The 16,307-nt window shown below is 47.3% G+C and overlaps 1 protein-coding gene across 2 annotated transcripts in view; it reads left to right on the top strand.

Moving 5' to 3' along the window:
- ERCC6L2 (ERCC excision repair 6 like 2) overlaps window positions 1–16,307 on the top strand; it is a 377,041-nt gene that overhangs the window by 117,480 nt on the left and 243,254 nt on the right. For both annotated transcript variants that reach the window (XM_063913746.1, XM_063913745.1), the window contains one exon: window positions 13,170–13,377. In XM_063913746.1, the coding sequence (XP_063769816.1) occupies window positions 13,170–13,377 (208 nt within the window). The remainder of the gene's footprint in view (window positions 1–13,169; window positions 13,378–16,307) is intronic.

Below are 16,307 nucleotides of genomic sequence, written 5' to 3'. Positions count from 1 at the left end.
AATTAAGAAGAGGTCAAAGGACCATATATGACCCTATAGATCTGTTAGAAGCAGACATAGGGGTATATGCAATTGCGGTCGAATTCCCGAAATTGTCGAATTTCGGGACTTTTTCGCCAAAAAAAATAATTTGTCAATGCAATTCAGTACTTTCCGTCAAAAAAACGGACTTTCAAAATTCGACTTTTTGAAATTCGACTTTTTGCAAATTCGACTTTTCTGCAATGATACAAGTGCTGCAATTCGACCAAAGTGTATTCAATTCAAGTTTGGAAATTCGACAGCAGTGCTTTTAGACAGCAAATTCGTCATTTTCAATCCGCCACACTTTGGAGGGTGAAACCAATAAAAAAAATTTAAAACATGTTTTTTTTTGTGTTTTTTTTTCTTGGTAATATCAGATCTATTTATATTAGAAGGGATTAGGTACTTGGTTTGTCTTTTTTGGAGGCACAAGTATTATTTATATATTTTTAAAAATAATATTTTTATTTATTTTTATTTTTTATAGATGGAATGGTAAAATCCCGGAAAAAAATGGCGTGGGGTCCCCCCTCCAAAGCATAACCAGCCTCGGGCTCTTCGAGCTGGTCCTGGTTCTAAAAATGCGGGGAAAAATTTGACAGGGGATCCCCCGTATTTTTAAAACCAGCACCGGGCTCTGCGCCTGGTGCTGGTGCAAAAAATACGGGGGACAAAAAGAGTAGGGGTCCCCCGTATTTTTCACACCAGCATCGGGCTCCACTAGCTGGACAGATAATGCCACAGCCGGGGGTCACTTTTATACAGTGCCCTGCGGCCGTGGCATTAAATATCCAACTAGTCACCCCTGGCCGGGGTACCCTGGGGGAGTGGGGACCCCTTCAATCAAGGGGTCCCCCCCCCCCCCAGCCACCCAAGGGCCAGGGGTAAAGCCCGAGGCTGTCCCCCCCATCCAAGGGCTGCGGATGGGAGGCTGATAGCCTGGAGTAAAATGACAGAATATTGTTTTTTCCAGGAGTACTACAAGTCCCAGCAAGCCTCCCCCGCAAGCTGGTACTTGGAGAACCACAAGTACCAGCATGCGGGAGAAAAACGGGCCCGCTGGTACCTGTAGTACTACTGAAAAAAAATACCCAAATAAAAACAGGAGACAGACACCGTGAAAGTAAAACTTTATTTCATACGTCGACACACACATACTTACCTATGTTCACACGCCGACTTCGGTCCTCTTCTCCAAGTAGAATCCAGGGGCACCTGAAAATTAAAGATAAATATACTCACCTCAGCCATGGTCCAGAGATAAATCCACGTACTTGGCAAAATAAAAAACCGGACACCCGACCAGCGAACTGAAAGGGGTCCCATGTTGACACATGGGACCCCTATCCCCGAATGCAGACAGACCTCTCCGTGACAGCTGTCACAGAAAGGTCTCTAAAGCCAATCAGGAAGCGCAACTTCGTTGCGCTCACCTGATTGGCTGTGCGCTGTCTGAACTCAGACAGCGCATCGCACAGCGCCCTCCATTATATTCAATGGTGGGAACTTTGCGGCTAGCGGTGAGGTCACCCGCCGGTCAGCGGCTCACCGCGGGTAACCCCCCGCAGACGGCAAAGTTCCCACCATTGCAAGTAATGGAGAGGCTTTGCGATGCGCTGTCTGACAGCTCAGACAGCGCACAGCCAATCAGGTGAGCGCCACGGAGCTAGCGCTTCCTGATTGGCTGAAGGGACTTCAGTGACAGGAGTCACGTGGTGTCCCGGCATTCGGGGAAAGGGGTCTGATGTGTAAGCATGGGACCCCTTTCAGTCCGGCATGGTACGGGTGTTCATTTTTTTTTTTAACAAGTACGTGGATTATCTCCCGGACACTGGATTGAGGTGAGTATCATTTTTTTCACAGGTACCCCGGATCGTCGGAGACTGTGGCAGTCGGCGTGTCAACAGTCGGCAGGTGTGTAATAAAGTTTTACTCTCAAGGTGTGTGTGTCCTGTTTTTATTTGGGTATTTTTTTCCCAGTAGTACTACAGGTACCAGCGGGCCCGTTTTTCTCCCGCATGCTGGTACTTGTGGTTCTCCAAGTACCAGCTTGCGGGGGAGGCTTGCTGGGACTTGTAGTACTCCTGGAAAAAACAATATTCTTGTCATTTTTCACAAGGCTATCAGCCTCCCATCCGCAGCCATTGGATGGGGGGGACAGCCTCGGGCTTCACCCCTGGCCCTTGGGTGGCTGGGGGGACGGACCCCTTGATTGAAGGGGTCCCCACTCCCCCAGGGTACCCCGGCCAGGGGTGACTAGTTGGATATTTAATGCCACGGCGCGCAGGGCACTGTATAAAAGTGACCCCCGGCTGTGGCATTATCTGTCCAGCTAGTGGAGCCCGATGCTGGTGTGAAAAATACGGGGGACCCCTACTCTTTTTGTCCCCCGTATTTTTTGCACCAGCACCAGGCGCAGAGCCCGGTGCTGGTTTTAAAAATACGGGGGATCCCCTGCCCAATTTTTACCCGCATTTTTAGAACCAGGACCAGCTCGAAGAGCCCGAGGCTGGTTATGCTTTGGAGGGGGGACCCCACGCCATTTTTTTTCGTGTTTTTCCCGTTTTTTCCCGTTTTTTAAAATCGCGGCAAAATCCGGCAAATCGGACGATTTTCGCCCGCGGGACTGTCGAATCCGTTTTTCATTGAATATGGTGAATTCCGGCAGCCACCTGCCGGAATTCACCTGTCGAATTGTGTCGAATTAAAAAACGGCGATAATTTGCCGCGATTCGCCGTGAATTGCATATACCCCATAGTTGTCAAGGTGGACCCATACTCATTAATGCAAATGGTGTCATGGCTACAATTCATTTTAGAACTAGTATCTAATGGGTTCTTCCTAGTTTTATTTGGCACAACATTGATTGGGGGAGAAAACACAGCTTACCAGCAAACAAATGCAAGAGCACAGATAAAATATAAACAATTCTTCGACAGTATAATAAATCCAAGAGGAATATATACTCTGAAAATAATCCAAAAGCATACAGCATTAAATGTATCAAATGTAGTGGTGTGTGACTGATACCCCTTTTCCACTAGCTCAAAAAACACGGGTAAATGCACGGGGGCGCGCATTTACCCGTGTTTTTTGCTAGTGGAAAAGGGTAAACCCGGATCAAGTGATCCGGGAATCCTACCCTGGTAGCTAGCCGGGTTGAACACGTGTTCAACCCGGCTAGCTGTCTAGTGTGAACGGGAGCCGTGTCGAGGTGACACGGCTCCCGTTCACAGTGCATAGGGAAGGCGGCGCTGGGAGATCATGTGATCTCCCTGCGCCGCCCCTGCCGTGTCACTAGAAGCGTCACCAACCCGGCATTTGCCGGGTTGTGACTGCTAATGGGAAAGGGACCGAGCACGGGTCGCAGCAGGGGGCAGCTCCCGTGTCAGGCTCCCGGCTGCGACCCGTGCTCGTTAGTGGAAAAGGGGTATGAATAACAGGATCCCAGATCTCTCAGAGGACAGTTGCAGCATTTTCCTCCCTAGATATATAGGACAAAAAACATACAGTTCCATTAGAGTCAAATTCCTGACTTCAGGTTCAGTTGCCTATTCTAAGGCAACCTCTAAGGCAATCTAAGGACCTCCAGCTTTCAGTGCGCCTGTGCAAGATGGACATTTAATCATGTTATATAATATATGATAGCAATCACAAATATTTCTGTTAGGTCCTAGAGGATGCTGGAGTCCATTTTAGTACCATGGTGTATAGACGGGTCCTTTTGGTAGCCACTGGCACTTTAAGAGTTTAATAATGTGGGCTGGCTCCTCCCTCTATGACCCTTCTACCAGACTCAGTTTAGAAAATGTGCCCGGAGGAGCCGGTCACAGCTAGGGGAGCTCCTAGGAGTTTTTCTAATTTTGTTGTTTTCTAAGAGTTGTTAGGCACAGGAAGGCTGCTAGCAACATCCTCCCTGCTTCGTGGGACTTAGGGGGGAAGTAGGAACCAACTCTTGAAGTTAATGGTTCTCTATCTCCGCTGACGGGACACTGAGCTCCTGTGGGTGCTGATCGCAAGCCCATGAGGCGACCGCTCACTCCCGCAGCACGGCCGCCACCCCCTAACAGAGCCAGAAGAATGAAGAGTGGTGAGTACAGCGCTGGTGGCCCTGCGCTCCAGGAAGGCTCAGCGTGCACACTGTGTAGGCACTTTGAGGGGCGTCCTGAGCCAGCGCGAATACCCATACTGGTCACACAGCTAACAGGGGCTAATCCCTGCTGTTAGCACCTAATTCCTCAGGCCAGTATAAACAATTAGTGTGGGAAGCCACGCGCCATTACAAGGGGTGGGGCTTCTCCTCGGGGTGGATCCAGCACTCACCAGCGCCATTTTCTCCCTGCAGATCATAGGAATAGAACGCTGACAGGGAGAGCTGCCCTCCACATAACTCCAGCAATACGTCTGCGGTACTAGGGTGTTACAGACATGGGGGGAGGGTGATATAGTACTAGTTAGCCTATTAAGGTTAATTAGTCAGCGCCAGGCTTTTATCATAATAACTGCCTACAGGGGCGCTGTGTGTCTGGCTCCTTTTTCTCTGTGACTCTCTGAAGGTACTCTGGGGGAAGCTGTGTGTGTGTGTATCCACATTACCATGTCTAAGGACGCTGTGTCCTGTGCTGCAGAATGTGTATCTTCTCCTGAAGAGTCAATTCCATGTACTCAGGACTGCAATTTGCTTTCCCAGCCTCCTGAATCCAAACCCCCATGGGTGGATTCTTTAAGGGGAATGATATCCCAGATTTCAGCAAGGATGTCACATACTGAGAATGAGACGCAGTTTTTGAGAAAATCTGTAGAGGGTTTGAAGTATTCAGCTCCCGCTACTTTATCTAAAACCCCACCTACATACCCGAAAAAACGTACACTTGCCCAGTTTATGCAAGTTGACACTGATACCGGAACGGTGATGGGGATATGCAGGGGGGTGATGCATCCCTTGCAAAAGGGGTGCAGCTGATGATTGAAGCCATTAGGGATGTTTTATATATTTCGAAGAAGGTTCCTGAGCAGGCAGAGGAATCTTATTTTACCAAAATAAGAAATCCTCGCTTACCTTCCCTGCTTCTAAAGAGTTAAACTCTTTATTTGAAAAATCCTAGGAGAACCCAGAGAAAAAATTCCAGATCCCTAAAAGAATTCTCATTGCTTTCCCTTTCCCTGAAGAGAACAGAAAAAAGTGGGAAACCCACCTATAGTAGACGCTTCTGTATCTAGATTGTCTAAAAAGGTAGTTTTACCTGTCCCTGGTTCAACTGCCTTTAAAGAGCCGGCTGACCATAAGATTGAGACTACGCTCAAATCACTATACACAGCTACTGGCGTTGTTTGCGGCCCACTATTGCTTGTGCGTGAATTTCTAAAGCCATAGTAAAGTGGTCAGGCACATTACTACAGGACTTGGATACTATGGATAGGCGTGACATTGAATTACTTTTGCGTCACATACAGGATTCTGCAGGTTTCATGGTGGAGTCCATGAAGGACCTTGGCATGCTGAACGCGAGGGCTACTTCCATGGCGGTCTCGGCGCGCAGGGGACTCTGGCTACGCCAATGGACTGCGGATGCGGAATCCAAGAAAAGTGTGGAGAACCTACCCTTCACAGGTCTCTGTTTGGGGATGCATTGGATGCGTGGATCTCCACGGCAACTGCGAGTAAGTCACCCTTTCTTCCCTCAGCGACACCACCGACTAGGAAATCTTATCCTACGTCTACACTGCAGTCCTTTCGGACCACAAAAGTTAAAAATTCCTAACCCCCTTCCACTTTCTTTAGGGATGGTCGGGGAAAATCCAGAAAACCTGCACCGACAGGTTCTCAGGAACAGAAACCAGGTTCTGCTTCCTCAAAATCTTCAGCATGACGGTGGACCTCCCAGCCTTGTGATCAGGCAGGTGGGAGCATGACTAAAAAATTTCAGTCACATCTGGGCGTCATCATGCCCGGACCCCTGGGTAAAAGAGATTGTTGCCCAGGGGTACAGACTGGAGTTTCAAGAACTCCCACCTCACAGATTCTTCAAATCAGGCTTACCAGCTTCGCTGACAGAAAGTGCTATCCTACAGGAAGCCATTCAAAAATTGGTTCAAACAACTGTTATTGTTCCAGTTCCACCTCATCTAAAACACAAGGGTTATTACTCAAACCTGTTTGTGGTACCGAAACCGGACGGTTCAGTAAGACCTATATTAAACCTAAAGTCCTTGAACCCCTGCTTGAGGGAATTAAAATTCAAGATGGAGTTTCTGAGAACTGTGATCTCAGGTCTGGAGGAGGGGGAATTCCTGGTATCCCTGGATATCAAGGATGCATACTTTCATGTTCCGATATGGCCGCCTCACCAGGCTTATCTAAGATTTGCGCTACTGGACTGTCACTATCAATTCCAGGCACTGCCATTTGGCTTCTCCACAGCACCGAGGGTGTTTACCAAGGTCATGGCAGAGATGATGCTACTCCTCCGCAAGCAGGGAGTGAACATAATTCCATATCTGGACAATCTGCTGATAGAAGCATCTTCCAGGGAGAAGCTGTTACAGAGCATTGCTCTTTCAACTCGACTACTCCAGGATCATGGGTGGATCCTGGACCTTCCAAAGTCACATTTGGAGCTGACAAGGAGGCTGCCCTTCCTGGGGATAACTCTCGACACGGAAGTGCAGAGGGTGTTCCTACCGGTGGAGAAAAAGTTGGTGATCCAATCAATGGTCCGGGATGTCCTGAAGCCTGCCCGGTTATCGGTTTATCAGTGCATTCGCCTTCTGGGGAAGATGGTTACCTCCTACGAGGCTCTACTGTACGGAAGATTCCATGCAGGGTCCTTCCAACTGGATCTACTGGACAAATGGTCGGGGACCACATCTTCGCATGCACCAGCGGATACGCCTGTCGCCGAAAGCCATAATTTCACTTCTCTGCTGGCTGCAAACTTCTCACCTTCTCGAGGGCCGCAGGTTCGGGATTCAGAATTGGATCCTTCTAACCACGGATGCAAGTCTCAGAGGTTGGGGAGCAGTCACCCAAGGGAAAAACTTCCAAGGAAAGTGGTCAAGTCTGGAATCCATCCTTCCGATAAACATTCTGGAACTAAGGGCCGTATACAACGGTCTTCTACAAGCGGCACATCTTCTGCAATATCAGGCCATTCAGGTTCAGTCGGACAATGTAACGGCAGTGTCAATAAAAACCGTCAGGGCGGAACGAAGAGCAGAGTGGCAATGTCAGAGGTAACAAGAATCCTCCTCTGGGCAGAAAAGCACGCAGTAGCGCTGTCAGCAATCTTCATTCCGGGAGTGGACAACTGGGAAGCAGACTTCCTCAGCAGACACGATCTCCATCCAGGAGAATGGGGCCTCCATCCGGAGGTGTTCAAAGAGGTGATAGTCTTTGGGGTGTACCTCAAATAGACATGATGGCCTCCCGTCTCAGCAAGATGCTTCGGAGGTACTGTTCCAGGTCGAGAGACCCGCAAGCAGTGGCGGTGGACGCACTGGTAACTCCGTGGGTGTTCTACTCAGTGTATGTGTTCCCTCCTCTTCCACTCATCCCAAGGATTCTCAAACTAATAAAAAGAACAAGAGTTCAGGCGATCCTCATTGCTCTGGACTGGCCAAGAAGGGCTTGGTATGCGGATCTTCTGCAATTACTCCTGGAGGATCCGAGGCCTCTTCCTCTTCGCGAGGACCTTCTTCAACAGGGGCCGTTCGCTTATTAAGACTTACCGCGGCTACGTTTGACGGCATGGAAGTTGAACGCCAGATCTTAGCTTGGAAGGGCATTCTGAAAAAGGTAATTCCTACCCTGATAGAGGCTAGGAAGGGAGTAACGTCTAAACATTACCATCGTATTTGGAAAAAGTATGTGTCTTGGTGTGAATCCAAGAAGTTTCCTACAGTGGAGTTTCAACTGGGACAGTTTCTCCTCTTTCTACAAGCAGGTGTGGATGTGGGCCTACGCTTGGGCTCCATTAAAGTCCAGATTTTGGCCTTGTCCATTTTCTTCCAGAAACAATTGGCTGCTCTCCCTGAGGTTCAGACGTTCTTGAAAGGGGTTCTGCACATCCAACCTCCCTTTGTGCCTCCCACGGCACCTTGGGATCTTAATGTGGTGCTGCAGTTCCTGCAATCGGATTGGTTCGAGCCTTTACAGGAGGTGGACGTCAAATTTCTTACTTGGAAGGCGGTCACACTATTGGCATTGGCATCTGCTAGACGTGTGTCAGAGTTTGGGGCATTGTCATGCAAGAGTCCATACTTGATTTTCCATGAAGATAGAGCTGAACTCAGAACATGTCAGCAATTTCTTCCCAAGGTTGTGTCAGCTTTTCATATCAACCAACCTATTGTAGTGCCAGTGGCTACTGACAATTACTTCAAAGTCCTTGCATGTTGTGAGGGCTTTGAAAATATATGTGAAGAGAACTTCTCGTCACAGGAAGTCAGACGCTCTGTTTGTCCTTTATGATTCCAACAAGGTTGGGTGTCCTTCTTCTAAGCAGACGATTTCTCGCTGGATCAAGTTTATTATCCAGCATGCTTATTCTACGGCAGGTTTGCCGTGTCCAACATCTGTTAAGGCCCACTCTACTCGTAAAGTGGGTTCTTCCTGGGCGGCTGACCAGGGTGTCTTGGCTTTACAGCTTTGCCGTGCAGCTACTTGGTCAGGGTCGAACATGTTTGCTAAGTTCTACAAGTTTGATACTTTGGCCTCTGAGGACCTCAAATTTGGTCAATCTGTACTGCAGGAGCCTCAGCGCTCTCCCTACCGTACTGGGAGCTTTGGTACATCCCCATGGTACTAAAATGGACCCCAGCATCCTCTAGGACAGTGTTTCCCAGCCGCGGTCCTCAAGGCACACTAACAGTCCTGGTTTTAGTAGTACCCAGGCTTGAACACAGGTGACTTAATTAGTACCTCAGCTATTTTGATTTAACCATCTGTGCTGAAGCCTGGATATCACTAAAAACCTGCACTGTTGGTGTGCCTTGAGGACCGCGGTTGGGAATGCCTGCTCTAGGACGTAAGAGAAAATAGGGTTTTAATTACCTACCGGTAAATCCTTTTCTTGTAGTCCATAGAACAGGGCTGGCCAAACCAGTCCTCAAGATCTACCAACAGTTCACATTTTCCAGACCACCTAGCTGGTGCACAGGTGTAGTCATTACTAATTAAGATGTGCTGCATTCATTCCTAACTGACAATTCTACAGATCTCCAGGAGGCCTGGAAAACATGAACTGTTGGTAGATCTCGAGGACCGGTTTGGCCAGCCCTGCCATAGAGGATGCTGGGCGCCCGCCCAGTGCTTCGTTTTCCTGCATTGTTACTTGGTTAAGTATTGTTGGTTCAGTCGTTGCTGAATCATTTCAAGTTGGTTATCTTGGCTTTCCTTTTGTTATGTGTGATCTGGTGTGTATCTCGCCACTATCTGTGTATTTCCTTCTCTCGAAGTATATCCGTCTCCTCGGGCACAGTTTCTAGATTGAGTCTGGTAGGAGGGGCATAGAGGGAGGAGCCAGCCGACACTATTAAGCACTTAAAGTGCCAGTGACTCCCAAAGGACCCATCTATACCCCATGGTATTAAAATGGACCCCAGGATCCTCTACGGCAGGGCTGGCCAAACCGGTCCTCGAGATCTACCAACAGTTCATGTTTTCCAGGCCTCCTGGAGATCTGTAGAATTGTCAGTTAGGAATGAATGCATAACATCTTAATTAGTAATGACTACACCTGTGCACCAGCTAGGTGGTCTGGAAAATGTGAACCGTTGGTAGATCTCGAGGACCGGTTTGGCCAGCCCTGCTCTACGGACTACGAGAAAAGGATTTACCGGTAGGTAATTAAAATCCTATTTTAAATAAGCGTTTCTTAGAAACATGCACTCTGTGGCACAGTAGTTGGCATTGCTGACTAACAGGGTCCATAGAGATATAAGTTATGGTCCAATTCTGTCTGTGTGGAGTTTGTAAGTTCTTTCTGTTTTTACTTGCATTTCCTCTGGTGTTCGGTCACCCCTACTAGACCAAAAATGTTGGTCTGACAGAGGCAGCTGACAAAATGGATTCCAGAGTGTGTGTGATTGTTGTAGACTATAAGATCCAATTCTGCAAGGACTGCTGTGGATGATTAAATATTCTTTGCGCTATATATATGTATGTGTGTGTGTGTATACACACACATATATATATATATATATATATACTTATTAGCTAAAATCTATAATTACCGCCCCTGTTTCGAGGGAAACGGGCACACAAAGGGTTGTTAAAGAAAAGTATCCCAGTGTTTCTGCCCATGCTTCATGCTGCTAGTTTATACATAACTATTGTTTTAATTAAATAGGGGATCAAAGAAACTTACATCCTGCTGGCTTACATTTGGTGGTGGTGACATTTTTTGCTTTCAGAAATACTGTACATGGGCACTAAGAGGGTTCCTGAAATCAGACATTCCCCTTGCAGACTCCTTTTTGTTTTCTAATTACTTTTTGGTAGTGATGAGCGGGTTCGGTTCCTCGAAACCGAACCCCCCCGAACTTCACCCATTTTACACGGGTCCGAGGCATATTCGGATTCTCCCGTATGGCTCGGTTAATCCGAGCGCGCCCGAACGTCATCATCCCGCTGTCGGATTCTCGCGAGATTCGGATTCTATATAAGCAGCCGCGCGTCGCCGCCATTTTCACTCGTGCATTGGAAATGTTAGGGAGAGGACGTGGCTGGCGTCCTCTCCGTTTATTAATAATATTTGTGCTACTGCAGTGCTTACTGCTTAATTGTGGGGACTGGGGAGCATCTGTATTATATAGGAGGAGTACAGTGCAGAGTTTTGCTGACCAGTGACCACCAGTATACGTTGTCTGCCTAAAAAACACTCCATATCTGTGCTCAGTGTGCTGCATATATCTGTGCTCACACTGCTTAATTGTGGGGACTGGGGAGCAGCTGTATTATATAGGAGGAGTACAGTGCAGAGTTTTGCTGACCAGTGACCACCAGTATACGTTGTCTGCCTGAAAAACACTCCATATCTGTGCTCAGTGTGCTGCATATATCTGTGCTCACACTGCTTAATTGTGGGGACTGGGGAGCAGCTGTATTATATAAGAGGAGTACAGTGCAGAGTTTTGCTGACCAGTGACCACCAGTATACGTTGTCTGCCTGAAAAACACTCCATATCTGTGCTCAGTGTGCTGCATATATCTGTGCTCACACTGCTTAATTGTGGGGACTGGGGAGCAGCTGTATTATATAGGAGGAGTACAGTGCAGAGTTTTGCTGACCAGTGACCACCAGTATACGTTGTCTGCCTGAAAAACACTCCATATCTGTGCTCAGTGTGCTGCATATATCTGTGCTCACACTGCTTAATTGTGGGGACTGGGGAGCAGCTGTATTATATAGGAGGAGTACAGTGCAGAGTTTTGCTGACCAGTGACCACCAGTATACGTTGTCTGCCTGAAAAACACTCCATATCTGTGCTCAGTGTGCTGCATATATCTGTGCTCACACTGCTTTATTGTGGGGACTGCGGACCACCAGTATATTATATAGGAGGAGTACAGTGCAAAGTTTTGCTGACAGTGACCACCAGTATATATAGCAGTACGGTACGGAAGGCCACTGCTCTACCTACCTCTGTGTCGTCAAGTATACTATCCATCCATACCTGTGGTGCATTTCAGTTGTGCGCAGTATATATAGTAGTAGGCCATTGCTATTGATACTGGCATATAATTCCACACATTAAAAAATGGAGAACAAAAATGTGGAGGTTAAAATAGGGAAAGATCAAGATCCACTTCCACCTCGTGCTGAAGCTGCTGCCACTAGTCATGGCCGAGACGATGAAATGCCATCAACGTCGTCTGCCAAGGCCGATGCCCAATGTCATAGTAGAGAGCATGTAAAATCCAAAAAACATAAGTTCAGTAAAATGACCCAAAAATCAAAATTGAAAGCGTCTGATGAGAAGCGTAAATTTGCCAATATGCCATTTACGGCACGGCTGAGGCCCTGGCCTATGTTTATGGCTAGTGGTTCAGATTCACATGAGGATGGAAGCACTAATCCTCTCGCTAGAAAACTGCAGTGCCACTCCTAGATGGGCCAGGTGTTTGTGTCGGCCACTTGGGTCGCTTAGCTTAGTCACACAGCGACCTTGGTGCGCCTCTTTTTTTCTTTGCATCATGTGCTGTTTGGGGACAATTTTTTTGAAGTGCCATCCTGCCTGACACTGCAGTGCCACTCCTAGATGGGCCAGGTGTTTGTGTCGGCCACTTGTGTCGCTTAGCTTAGTCACACAGCGACCTTGGTGCGCCTCTTTTTTTCTTTGCATCATGTGCTGTTTGGGGACAATTTTTTTGAAGTGCCATCCTGTCTGACACTGCAGTGCCACTCCTAGATGGGCCAGGTGTTTGTGTCGGCCACTTGTGTCGCTTAGCTTAGTCACACAGCGACCTTGGTGCGCCTCTTTTTTTCTTTGCATCATGTGCTGTTTGGGGACAATTTTTTTTGAAGTGCCATCCTGCCTGACACTGCAGTGCCACTCCTAGATGGGCCAGGTGTTTGTGTCGGCCACTTGTGTCGCTTAGCTTAGCCATCCAGCGACCTCGGTGCAAATTTTAGGACTAAAAATAATATTGTGAGGTGTGAGGTGTTCAGAATAGACTGAAAATGAGTGGAAATTATGGTTATTGAGGTTAATAATACTATGGGATCAAAATGACCCCCAAATTCTATGATTTAAGCTGTTTTTGAGGGTTTTTTGTAAAAAAACACCCGAATCCAAAACACACCGGAATCCGACAAAAAATTTTCAGGGAGGTTTTGCCAAAACGCGTCCGAATCCAAAACACGGCCGCGGAACCGAATCCAAAACCAAAACACAAAACCCGAAAAATTTCCGGTGCACATCACTACTTTTTGGTTAGTGCTGTGAAATTTTTTTTTAGTTTTCTTGCAGTTCTTATTTATTTCAGATCAGTACACAATTTGTTTGATCAAGATTTATAACTTTTTTGAAACACTGCTTAAACTAAATTGATTACCACAATGAATTGAATACATTTTTATACATTTTCCTTTAATTTAATGCTGCAAACACTTAGCTGACGTGTTCGTTACCTCTATTTAGGGCTGTGCCTGGATGTTTAGGAAGCAAAAATCAATTCAAGGAGGAGTTTTCAAACCCAGTAGAACTTGGACAAAGGCACAATGCTACCAAGCGGGAGCTTGCCACAGGAAGAAAGGCCATGCAAAAACTGGCCTTGAAAATGTCTTCAATGTTCCTCAGACGTACCAAGTCTCTTATAAGTAACCAGTTACCAAAAAAGGAAGATCGGGTGTGTATGACATTCTTTTATGTTACCTAAATTATTTTAAGCACTAATGATAAATTATAAAAGCAGTACAAATGTAAAAAAAAGTAACATGCAGTTAAAAACAGAAAATGCATACTCTGGTAAATTGTTCTGCACGTATCAGTAAGACATTAATATAGAAAAGAGACAGGGTCACTTAGTTATCAATGGTGACTTGAATGGAATGATATTGGTGTTCATCAACAAACAGCAGGCTCCTCTACCCTACCTCCCCTCCCCATCCCTCTTAGCCAAGTCTATCTTTCTCCCATGTATCTGGTGAGGAAGTCATGGCCCTCATCTGTACCCCCCTTTCCAGCTCACCACATGACCCAATCCCCCACCTTCTCTGCTACTTCTCTCCTTCTGCCTGCTACCATCTTGCCAACCTCCTTAATCTCTCCCTTTCATCTGGTACTGTCCCCTCTGCCTTCAAGTATGCAAGTATGCACTCGTCTCCCCTATTCTAAAATACTTACCCTTGATCCAAACACTCTCTCCAACAACTTACCCATCTATCTCCTCCCTTTTGCCTCCAAACTCCTTGAGCGTATTGTCTACACCACCTTACTGCCTTTCTTTCCTCCTACTCACTGCTTGCTCCATTCCAGTCTGGCTTCCGTCCTCTCCACTCCACTGAAACTGCCCTCACAATATCATCTCTATGCTGATGATACTCAAATCTACCTTTCCTCCCCAGACCTCTTCCCCGCTCTCCTCACTCGTATCTCCAACTGTCTCTCTGCTATCTCTTCATGGATGTCCCAGCACTTTCTTAAACTCAACATGTCTAAGACTGAGCTGGTCATCTTCCCTGCCTCCCGCACAACCTCACCACGCACAATTTAATTATCTATTGATGGCACTGCTATCCCCTCTAGCCCCCCCCCCCCCCCCCCCCCCCCCTGAAGTGCGATGTCTTGGAGTAATCTTTGACTGTTGCCTCTCCTTCAAATCCCACATTCAGCACCTGTCGTTTCCGTCTCAAAAATATTTTCTGGATCAGACCCTTTCTCACCCAGGATGCCACTGAGACCCTTATCTGCTTACTGGTCATCTCCAGACTAGACTGCTGTAATCTCCTCCTTTGTGGCCTCCCCGACAAATGCCTGTCTCCATTTCAATCTCTCCTCACTACTACTGCCCGGCTCATCTTCTTCACCAAATGTACTACGTCCACCTACCCTCTCTTAACAGCCCTTTACTAGCTCCCCTTCCTTTTCAGAATCCAATTCAAAGTACTCACACTCACTTACAAAGCCATCACCCACTCTCATTTACTTTGACCTTATGTCCCTCTACACTCGCACCCATCCCCTTTGCTCTTCTAATGCACGCCGCCTCTCCTGCCTACTGATTACTTCCTCCCACTCCTACCTCCAAGATTTTTCACGTGCTGCTCCCTTTCTCTGGAATTCTCTACCTCTCCCTATCAGATTCTCCAACTTACTGCAAAATTTTCAAGACCCACTTCTTCACCAAACCCAGCCAACTCTCATCCCAACCCTCTGTTCCACTCTCACTGACTACTCCATCTGTATCACCCCTGTCTGTCCCCCCTCCCCTTTAGAATGTAAGCTTTACAAGCAGGGCCTTCTCCCCTCATGTGCCTTTCCTTCTCTTACTTAAACCATCTTCTTCTCCATACTCCCCTCAATGGCACCAAATGCCTTCTGACACTATACAAATAAAGGATAATAATAATAATAATAATAATAATAATAATAATAATAATAATAATAGCATAATGCTGTATTGGGATAGATCCCACAATGCTAACATTTATCCCTCCTTTCTTCAGTGATTCTAAACATATAGCTTAACTTATTAAGCAATTTGGCCTCTATGATGCTTAGAATTCTTTATCCATTGGAACATACTTACATACACCTTTCTGTCCCACATGACCTCCACTCAAGTATTGATTTGTTCATCCTTAACCCCCTTGTACTTAAAGGCTTGATCGGTAGAGGTCCCTCAGAATGCTGGAGCTGTCGTCTAATTTTCTTTTTAAACTCTGATCTGAAGTTATTTGCTGAGTTCCTTGTTAATTGTATGGCTGTAGTTTTTCCCTCCTTGGTCTTCCCAAACCAGGTCTCAACCTTACTGCTGATCTCCATAATTCCCTCACACTTAAGATTTCTCTAACATCCTAGTAGATACTGAAGTTCTGTACTTTAGTACCATGGGGTATAGATCGTGTCCACTGGAGCCTGGCACTTTAAAACCTTTAGTGTGTGTGTGTGCTGGCTCCTCCCCTCTATGCCCCTCCTACCAGACTCAGTTTAGAAAAATGTGCCCAAGGAGCCGGGTGCATTTCTCTGGAGCTCCAGAGAGTTTCCTTTATTTCTGCTGCGGGGTACACTGGGCTCCACAAGGATAGACATTGAGGTGTAGAGTAGGATCTTGATCCGGGGCACCAACAGGCTCAAAGCTTTGACTGTTCCCAGAATGCACAGCGCCGCCTCCTCTATAACCCCGCCTCCCTGCACAGGAGCTCAGTTTTGTAGTTGGTGCTGCAGTAAGCAGGCACATAACAGAGGGGCTGCTCTAGGCAGCCCTAAGAAGAGCTCTCTTTGAAGAAAAAAGTGAAGACTTCAAGGGCAGCAGCGGTGGTAAATGTCAGAAGATATTCACTGCTGCAGCTCCAGCTCTCCCCAGCGGCGCTGTACACTCCCGAGCCCTGGTTGCCGGGTAACTACAGCGGAGGCTCCGGCTTTCTTCACGTCAGGCACACACGACGGGGGCTCTCCGGGATTGCGTGGCCGCGCTTCGGGAGGTGGTGAGTGGGTCCCGCTTGCGGGACCCGGTCTTTATCGCGATCCGGCGCGGTCAGTGGGAGGCGGGCCGCGCACGCTGGCGGTGGACACTGTGGCAGTACAGGCGATCCCACTAGATCACCAGGGCATGGG

The sequence above is a fragment of the Pseudophryne corroboree genome, chromosome 1, assembly GCF_028390025.1.
Source record: "Pseudophryne corroboree isolate aPseCor3 chromosome 1, aPseCor3.hap2, whole genome shotgun sequence".
NCBI classification, from domain to species: Eukaryota; Metazoa; Chordata; class Amphibia; order Anura; family Myobatrachidae; genus Pseudophryne; species Pseudophryne corroboree.
The sequence above is the reverse complement of the archived record's forward strand: the minus strand, read 5'-3'. Positions and strand labels throughout refer to the sequence as shown.